General features: G+C 49.2%; 1 protein-coding gene across 5 annotated transcripts in view; it reads right to left on the bottom strand.

Moving 5' to 3' along the window:
- The window catches only part of MAP3K9 (mitogen-activated protein kinase kinase kinase 9), a 75,364-nt gene that overhangs the window by 7,349 nt on the left and 58,157 nt on the right, over window positions 1-9,858 (bottom strand). For 2 of the 5 annotated variants that reach the window (XM_031029385.2, XM_081830318.1), the window contains exons 7-11: window positions 8,592-8,714; window positions 7,085-7,265; window positions 4,503-4,571; window positions 2,924-3,036; window positions 1,173-1,976 (exon numbers count right to left, since the gene is read on the bottom strand). In XM_031029385.2, the coding sequence (XP_030885245.1) occupies window positions 1,173-1,976; window positions 2,924-3,036; window positions 4,503-4,571; window positions 7,085-7,265; window positions 8,592-8,714 (1,290 nt within the window). The remainder of the gene's footprint in view (window positions 1-1,172; window positions 1,977-2,923; window positions 3,037-4,502; window positions 4,572-7,084; window positions 7,266-8,591; window positions 8,715-9,858) is intronic. The other 3 variants (XM_006734461.3, XM_081830316.1, XM_081830317.1) reach the window with 3 other exon arrangements.

Raw genomic sequence — 9,858 nt, 5'->3', positions numbered from 1 at the left:
AGTATAGTTATGCTTGTGGATGAGGTTTGGTATTTCTTAAGTGAATTTCCAGTTTATAACTGCTGTCACTTTTTAAAGAAGAGAAGGCATAGTTTTGATAACATTTAATTACCCTCAATAATGTGGGTGGTCCTCATCTGATCAGTTAAAGGACTTAATAGTAAAAGACTGACCTTCCCTAAGGAAGATGAAATTCTGTTGGCACACTGCCTTCAGACTTGAACTACAACATCAATTCTTTCCTGGATCTTCAGCCTGCCAGCCTACCCTGCAGATTTTGAATTGCCAGCCTCCACAATCATGTGAACCAATTCCTTAAAATAAATCTCTCTATAGACAGACAGACAGACAGACACATGCTATTGGTTCTATTACTCTGAAGAACCTTAATACAGGAGCTGTCCTCTTTATATTCTTATATTTTACTTTCCTGTCAAATGTCTGTTCCTATCATTTCCTTTGTTAAAATTATTTTTAATAAAGTTGATAACTTAAAAAAAAAAAAAAGATCACCGAACTCTCAGTTGCCATCTGGTCGTCTTCTACTGGGTGAGAGGGGTTTTCGAGTAAGATGTAGGTCTCTAGGGAGCAGGGGATGGTGGTGGGAACGACCTGGGTTACCTACAGCCAGGTGGCTGGGTGTCAGACAGAGAAGGCAGGCATATGCCGGGCTCAGCAATTTACCTGCATCCCTCTCCACGTCCGGGGAGTCAGCAATGAGTAAGGGACGAGTGATGCGGGGCAGGATGCACAGGAGGAAGCTGGCCTGTGAGTATGCCAGGCACGAGCCCAGCCACGTGGCACCGAACACCCCTCCTAGTGCAGTGCGGCACTCCTTCCAGGAACGTCGGTCTCCACTTCCGGGAACAAGGGGGCTAGGCCCCTGCCCGCACCACCCCCCCCACACCCTGCAGGCACGGCGCTGTGCACTCCAAGACCCAGAGCCCGAATTTCCCACGGGAGCCCTGGGCCTGATCCTTCCTAGAAGCTGTCTCCCCCGACGGAGGCATCTCCCCCCAGAGAAAAGGTAGCCAGCCTGGCCACCTCTCCAACCCCAGGGCAGCATGTCCCGGTGGGCTGAGCCAAAGGAGGGATGGCATCCACTCCAGTACTGCACTCCAGGGGGAGGCACAAAGGCAGGAAAGAGAAAAGAGGAGGAGGGCAGGACTCACCTGCTCCAGGGCTGGGGCTCAACCCATTGCTGGAGGGGCTCCTGCTGGCTAGGAGAGCCGCTGGCTTGAGGGCCCCGTCAGAAGGAGTCCGCCGGTGGCCACTGGGCTGCGTGGGGGCCGTGAGGGTGACGTGGGTAGGAGTCAGGGATTGGTTAGGGTCTCGTTTGAAGCGCTCCACTCGGACGTTGACCAGGGGGTTGTGGGTGCAGGGGCTCAGGGGTGGGGCCTCGACCGGACTGATGGGCATCTCGTACACCACGATCTCATCGCTGTCGGAACGCAGCAGGGAGCGGGTGGAGTTGCACTCGGAGATGGAGGAGAGAGAAAGCAGCGTTAGGGAGGCAGAGGGGTCTCCTAGCAACAGCATGGGCTCCTCCTTCTTGAAGAGCTTCCGGGATGGGGGGCTGGTGCTCCGACGAGGACGGCTGGCCCTCTGGAAAAGACTCTCACGCCTCTTCTTCTCCTCCCGGGCTGGGGGCTCAGGCTCCTCCGGGGGAAGCAGCTGGTACTTGCCAGCTTCCAGCAGGTCGAACCCTAGGCCGGTGGCCGCGAGAACAGCCCCACAGCCGAGCAGAGCCACCTCACAACGGCGGTGGTGGCCGCCGCCCCGCTTGAGGCTGTTGGTGGGCGTCAGCTGAGGGGTACTGGTGGCTGAGTTGACTGGGGTGGGCTCCTCGTGGACTCCATCACTGCAGGGGCCCTCTCCATCCTCTCCACGAGGGAATGGGATACAGAGGTAGGACTGGTTGGGTGAATGCTGCAGACGACTCTCCCCACTCCTTGGGCCTTCGCTGTCCTCATCCTCTGTGAAGAAGAGAGGAAAGGAGGGGAAACAGGAAATGGGAATGAAGCAGCAAGAGTAAGAATCTCGTCCTTCTTCCCAGCCCCGGGCCTCCTGGTGGAGCATCAGGAATTCAAAGTTAAGAGTCTCATGGGTGGGATAAGGAACCAGGCATTGAACCCACAGAGCTTTAGTCCTCCACACTCAACTGTGACCAACACGAGGAAATCACTCTCCATTCCAGAGCCTCTTTTCCTGTTTTCAGAAAAGGAAATCTGCTACTTTTCTACTTCTTTCATTGGGACCCTCAACACAAGAGGTACAGTGTGAATTTCCTAGAATAGTGGGTAGAACAGAAACATTCCTAACTTTTTTGCACCTTAAAAGTGGAAGGGGCCTTGAATTTCTAGGATGGCCTAGAGACCCCTCTAAGAGCAATGGATTGGAATCCCCTCCCCAGGTGAAGGTGCATCTACTCTATAAACTGACCTACTATGACCTTGGAGATCTTCAGAGAGAAGAGGACTTACTGTCTGACAGAGAGCCTGGAGGAGACCTTACCCATTCAGCAAGCACAGGCAAATGGAAAGCTTCCTTGGAGAAAGGAAGAAACCATCTCCTGTTTTGCAGACTCCCCACATTAAGATACAAAGGAAAGTGACCCAGCAAAGGAAAATGCCTGATTCAAGGCCTCACCCTCTGCACTGCCCTTAGGAGACTATACCTGCCTCCCTGGGATAGGAGGCCAAGGGCAGGCCCCATGGCAGTAGTAGGAAGAAACTGTGATTTGGGAAGGTTCGATGAAATGGGAGTAGAGCAAGCGAAGAAGGAAGTGGGTGGGGGCCTGGGAGTTGGGTAAAAGAGGAGACGACACCCATGAAGTGGCACTAGGGGTCCTCAAACAGTCCCAGAAGCTTGGCCGAAATTTCCCTGAGGAAACAGGGACAGTCAGGACAAAGGCAATGCTCACCCATCTCCATAAGGCTGGTGAACCCTGGCAGGGCTGGGCTACTCCTCGGGCCCTTCCCCAGATTGGGGGCACTGGACGACCACTGTTTGTATCCATCTACCAGGGACTTGAGGCTAAATGGGAGGAAACGAGGAAACTGTGAGAACTGGTTACTTCCCTTACTCCACTCTCACCTCCACGGGCCTGTGCAAAAGTCTCTCCCTGTGAGCTTAATTCCACCAAAGCCCAAGAGCCTTGGGGTACAGGCAACAAACATAACTGAGTCCCCTCGCATCACAAACAGAAGTGCACATGCTCTAGGAAAAGAAAAGCAGGGCCATGAACCCACCCCTTCACATGTTATGGAGCTGGGGAAAGATCTAGCAGGCAGGCTGGCAAGAGGACAGGAAGAATGAGGGCTGCCCAGCACTGGCCCAGGTCTTGCCCGAGCCCATCTTCCACGAGAGGCCATCACTCCGGGACACTGTCTACAGCACAGTGCTGACATCAGGGGACACTGCGATGCCAGGCAAGCCCCGGGCAGATGAGCTAGCAGACATGGACGGGCCAGGCTACTCCACTCAGACCGCATCCTCCACTCCTGCCAAGCTTATGGCATGCTTAGGCAACTTTCAAAGCCAGCCACTTTTTTTTTCTTTTTTTCTTTTTTTTTGCCAGCCACTTTTTAAAAACAAAAACCAGCCAACAAAGCTGCACCAACCCAGTGCACTTTGGGACAGACCTACGTGGGGAGTACATAATACTGTACTCGAGCCCCTGGTTTGTCTGGGAACGGAGAGGAAAAGGGCAAGAGCTTGCTTTCAAGTCCCTGTGATGAGCTCAGACTCACAAGCCAGTAACTCTGAGGATCCTGACGGGGTACCCCACCAACCCCCTCATATGATGGGGGAATCAGAGACCCAGCAGCACTGGTCTTTTCTCTAACGGACAGTAAAGAGGGAAGACTGAGGAAATCTGTGGGTTATCGTTGCCTTGGAAATACCAGGATTATAATCAGAAGGGGCTCTCATTTCAGGGCCAGAAAAAGCTATTCAAATAAAGCCCACTCTTCCCAGTCCATCCTGAGGGAGAGAGAAGGACCAATGGTTTCCCCTCATTTCAGATCTCTGTTTCAAGTGCTATCAGAAATTCGCTACCAGCGAATTCAAGTACATTCCAGCCACCCGTGGTTTCCACCAAAATACACAGCCAGAGATAAGCATGCTACTAAACCCACAGCCTGGGACTTCTAACTGATAATCTTCTAACATCACCTCCAGCTCTGGGTTCAAGGGAATCCAGATTAGCAAAGTCAAAGCCAGTGCTAAAGATGAAAGGATAAATAGCCTTGTGTCATCGCCCTATAACTAGGGGTGCCAGGAGAATCCCAACAACAGGAGTGGTCAGGGAAGGGAGAAAAGGGAAAGTCAGACCAACACAGGAAGCTCCCAGCGTGCACGAGGGTACCGCTTTAAAGAAAAAAGTCAGCACAGCCTTGGCAATAATGACGCTCGATTCTACGGGGTGTGCCGTGAGAACAAGGAAATGGAAGGGGGACTATTATGAACACATCTGATGGAAGGGTGACGATTAGACTCACCCCAGGTGGAAATGTGGAGATTCTGATGGGGTACTTAAACCATTAGCTTTCTCACGTCTCTGAGGGGATCTTCAACAAATAAAGAAAATCAGTAGTAGGCGACAGTGGGTACATCCAACTCAGCCTCTCCCACATGGGAGCCCTTAAGGCTGGACTCCAGCCATGTGGCCAGCTGCCTTCCTCCTGCCCGGTCAGCACAACCCACACCATGCAGGAACCTTAACGAGGTGGCCGCGCCTGAGCTGCCACAGGCCCAGGACCTCCCAATCTGTGGGACAAAGGTCCCCAAGCCACCACAGCGTAATTGCAGAGACCACGTGAATCCACAGACACCCAAGCTGTCTACGAGCAAGTACATGTTTCCTATAAGATAAATACTATTTTTTAAAAGGATGGAGATGCAAATTCACTTAACATTACTGAATTCAATATAGCTTTTTATTGTTACATATTTTCTTCCGTTAATAGGGACTAAAACTAGAAATACTGTCACACAGAGACTCTCAAAAATTTCTGCCATTAAAGAGGTCTTTACTCGAGAATGAATGGAATATACTTTATTTCTTGAATAGGAATTGAGAATCATAAAAAATTAAGTCGTATTTTGAACTGTTTCAACAGTTTTGAGGACAAATCTATGCAAGGGGGAAGAAAATGCCAAAATTAATATTTTGGAATGTGAAATAAAGTTAATTTACTAGCAAGACAAAAAAATATCTATAAATGAAACAGAACTAGAGAAACTACTGGGACCCACAGCCAACCTGGTAAATCCTATCAGGAATCACACGAATGTCAGAAATACCAAGGGATTCAGGGTGACTGAGCTTCTCAGACCCACCTCAACCCTACTCGACCCCAGGGCTCAAGGGAAATCAAACTGAGGAGCTCTTGCCCCTACAGAACCTACTAGAGCAGAGCAATTTACCATTCCTCGAGGACTCATAGAGGACTCAGTCACGGAACTCTCATGGAGCTTAGGCAATTGGCCCTACATACCTAAATCTTCCCTTCCTTCTCCTTCTCCTTCTCTTTCTCCTTCTCCTTCCTTCCTTCCTTTCTTCCTTTGTCTTTCTCTCTCTTCCTTTCTTCCTCTTCCCCTTCCTTCCTTCCTTCCTTTTCCCTCTTCCAAGGCATCTAAGTGATTTCTAAAGCCTGGCTTCAAAGAGTCAATCCTTTATGCAACCAAATTGGTATTTTCACCTTTAGCTCCGATCTGACATGAGAAAAAAAATTTGGGACCTGAAATCTTAGGACTCAAAGGAATACCAGAGCCAGGTCCAGGTCCAGGCACAAGCTCAGGAAAGTGACTGAAAAGGGAGAAGGGGGTTGCTGCTGCTTCTCACACTTAGAAAAGTCAAGAAAGGGGATTCTAGATTCTAACACCAAGAATAAGAACTGCAAACTACTACGCTCGTTCTTCAGGTGTGAAACAGAAATTGCATGAGAAGCGCAGAAGAACCATCACGGCAGATATTCACATAGGCTCACTACGAGCCAGCTAATCTTGCCAGCACTTCCCAAAGAGGAACGTATTTAATCCTTGCATCAACTCCACGAGGGGGGTGCTGGCATAACCCCCGTTTTACGGACGAGAAAACATAAGGCCACACGGCGAGGCAGGCTGGGGTCAGCGGTGACGCTCGCCACTGCTTAACTCCCTATGAGGGACTGGCCGCCCAAGAACTGGGACTTGAGAGAATTTAACTTGAAAGCCACAGGAAGAACACAAGCACATCCCAGGCACAAAGCTGGGTCTTGTGCTTTGCCCAGAGGGCGTGCTCACACCTGTCAGGGTGGCTATGAGGTGAGGCCTAAAAGAAGTTCTAGTGGGCCCGTGATGTCATGAGCACAGGGTGTTATAGAAGACTGATGCATCACTGAACACTACCCTCTGAAACTGTTAATTAATTAGATTTAAATAAATAAAAAAAAAGAAGAAGTTCCGGTGGCCTCGGAGTTAACATCTGAGTGCACTGACTACCAGGGCTGGATTATTCCGTCCGCCCCTGCGTTGGGATAAGCCTCCAAGTCGAGAGAGTCCTGTAAGCCCTGCTCTTCCTTCTCTTGGCTCTGAGCGGATGATCGAAGGGGAAGAGCCAGACAGAAGTAGAACATCTGGTAGAACTCTCCACGTTCGGTTACCGCTTGATCTACTTGCTGCTCTGAGTCAGACGCCTTCAGGGGTCAGCAAACTATACCTGGAGGGCCAACTCGTGTCCACCGCCTGTTTATAAAGTTTTACTGAGTAAACACAGGCGCGCACCTTCATTTATGTACGGCCCGTGGCCTGTTGCTTTCGTACTGAAACACAGGAGCGGAGGGACTGCCAAAGAGATTGTAGGACCCTCAGAGCCTAAAATATTTACTGTCTGACCCTTTATACAAAAAGTATGCTGAGCCCCGTCCTAGGGGAGGTTCCAGGGAGCAAGGAGATTGGAAAACCGTTGCAAAGAGCAAGAGGCTTGTAATTTCTCAGAAAGCAATGGGACACACAACAGAGAAAAAGTACTTCACATCATAGTTTTAAAAGGGAATACCCATCTTTAAGCAGAAAGAATCTCCCGCATTCTGGCTCTTACCCTTCATCTCCCGAGGCGAGCTCCTTCTGACCAAGCGTACTTGGCCCCCACGTCCGTCCTTTCTTCTTCGGGGCCCTCTTCTCCTCCTCCTCCCCTTCCTCTTTCGGGATGACTGAGCTCCGGCCCCAGGTTTTGCTGTTTTCACCTGGTGTCACTGTGAATAACAAAAGTTGGATGGGACCTAGAAAAAAGATAGACAGGGTCCCCCCAAAACTAGCCTCTACCTCACCAGACAGACACAGACATACACACACATATATGGAGTCACAGGGAAGAAGTCACACCTCCTCGAAAACTCTGTGCCCAAGTGGAGCCTTCAAGTCCTTAGGTACCAATCACTGAGCACTCTCAAAGTACCAAACATGGAAAAACATCCCAGATTCTCCTAATTTGCGTCCAACACAAAGCTGGAGCTCAGGCCAGCCAGACATCAGAGTTCCAAACAGATCTGACTTAAGGAACTTGTTTTGTTGGGTGGAACTGGACTGGGAGTGGGTAGGGAAGGAGATAGGTAGGAGAGAAAAAAAGATAAGGGGGTAAGGAAGACTTGGAAGTGCAGAAAAGAATTTTGGTAAGAAAGGAAGACAATGAGGAGCTCAAGACTATGGAGCAGGAAGTCAGGAGTAGGAGGAGAAGGGGAAGGAACAGGCCTAGAGAAATACAATAGATAAGAGGAGGAACGTTCTTCTGACATTGCTACCTTATAGCAAAAGTTGAAACCCAAATGCTTCAGAGACTAGGCTTACATCATAAGTGACCGGATGGTTTCAGACACCAAAAAAACAGGAGCTGAGGGGCCTGAGGCAAAATACAGAGCATATGGAAGCCGCCATTGCTTCTAGTCAACTGTGGGCACATGAAAAATGGGAATCCACAGATATGAATGGATTTTCCAAGGACAGCCAGCTAGGGTTTGTTTTTTGTTTTTGTTTTTAAGTGAAATCTCTAAGTTAGGGAAACGACTCCATTCATACACACACATGTGTGTGTAAATTCTTTTTAATAAACACTGTGGTAAAAATAAAATTGGTCCAGACTTGGCCTATCACAAAGTATTTGGCAAGTTCCCTTAGGATCTACACTTTGAAAACACCCTTCCCTGGGAAGCATGAACAAAAGAAAAACAACAATGCCCCAAATATGGCAGAGCACACACAGGGTCCCCAGGCCAGGGTACCAACCAACCCAGGCCAGGTACCAGGCTATCTACATCACACACCAGTTTCCGAATTGCTTTGTGGTTCACGAAAGATCCCATTAATACCCACAAACCTCTCTGCTGGTCTCTAAGAAGAAAAGCAGGGGAGCAGTAGTATAAAGCTAATGGAGAGAGACAAGAAGGAGCGCTAAGGGTTTGCGTACATATGTGCATGTATATACACATTGCCGAGGAGAGGTGGCAGAAGTTATGGATGGAGCAAGCCTGGGCCAGTCGGTGGCTGGACAGAGCAGGGGACAGATGCCCCTGGTGTGTTCTGGCCCCAACTAATTTGGGAAACAGTCTCACACTGGATGGCTCGAAGGCGAGGAATGATGGTGGGGCTCGCAGGAGGACTGGAGCGGCTGTTGATGAGACTCTTCCTTTTATCCATGGTGGGGGAGGCCTGAACCGTGAACTTGTGCTGGAAATCTGCTTGGGGAAAGACAGACATGCGTGTGCATTAGAATTTTCCCATAACCCAGGTCCTGTGAGAAAAGTGGTATCTCCTGGCAGGCTTGAGGGACAGGCCCTTGTTTCCTAAGAAGTGACTTGTTCGCCTGGGAAACGTTCCTTTTCAGAATCATCTCTTTCTCCGCAAAGATGGCAGGACAGCAAGATGAACGTATGAGGAGAAGGAAAATTCACTCTCCAAGTCATCTACAGTGTACATAGGTGTAGTAATCACAGATTTATAATAGTTTTCTTAAGATCAGGAGACTTGCTGATTATTCTAGGAAATCTAACTTACAATTCTGTTTCTTACAATCTATTAGGACAGGCCCCCTTTTCTCAGGGACCAAAGCAGGGAGACGGATGCTTCTCACTAAGGGCAGGCAGAGCAGAGTAATAAGGACTAATCCTTGGTGGGAACCTAGGAAAGTGAGCGCATGGGGCTAATGGTCCAAACTGTGACATTTTCCAAAGACAGGCACAGCACAGCATAAAGAAGGTAAATCTTATAGCCCTGGATTGCTAAGTCCCAGTGTCCTCATCTATCAAGAGGTGTAATAAACAGCTGAGTGTCTGCCCGTAGGTCCCCTGACTAGACGTGATCTCCCTGAAGGAGGGAGCTACTGTTTCCTTCTGAGCTTCCCCAGCTCACAGCAGCTTAACACCACATGCGACATGCCAAGTGGGGCTCACAGACTCTGTGTTGCCTGGCCAGGAAAATGTGCAAAAAGGACACTGGTAAACATGTCGCACAAATTCATCCACTGCAGGTCACTGAACGAATTCCCTTGTCTGTGCTGAAGCCATCATCCCGGTGCTTAAAATCCTCCGCTACTGCCCCTATGACACTATTTTCCCTTGGTGTCCTTACACCCCTAACTGAGTTTGCTTCCCAGGACCTTATAGGCTTAGAATACAATAAACACACACTTGAGCACTCACCTCCCCATAAAGATTCTAATTCATAGTTTCCTATTACTTTGCATTTTCCCAAGGCTGAATATCCTACAAATGTACCTTTATTCACCTAACATGCTTCTGAAAGGTTGTATGCAAATCAAATTCCTACCCGTGAATCCTAATCTCAACTGTATGCAGAAACTAGTTATTTAGAGAAACCCTG

Source organism: Leptonychotes weddellii, chromosome 9 (genome assembly GCF_054177405.1).
Source record: "Leptonychotes weddellii isolate Sample4059 chromosome 9, ASM5417740v2, whole genome shotgun sequence".
In the NCBI taxonomy this organism is placed as follows: domain Eukaryota; kingdom Metazoa; phylum Chordata; class Mammalia; order Carnivora; family Phocidae; genus Leptonychotes; species Leptonychotes weddellii.
Note: the sequence above shows the minus strand (reverse complement) of the source record. Positions and strands in the feature narration are given on the sequence as shown.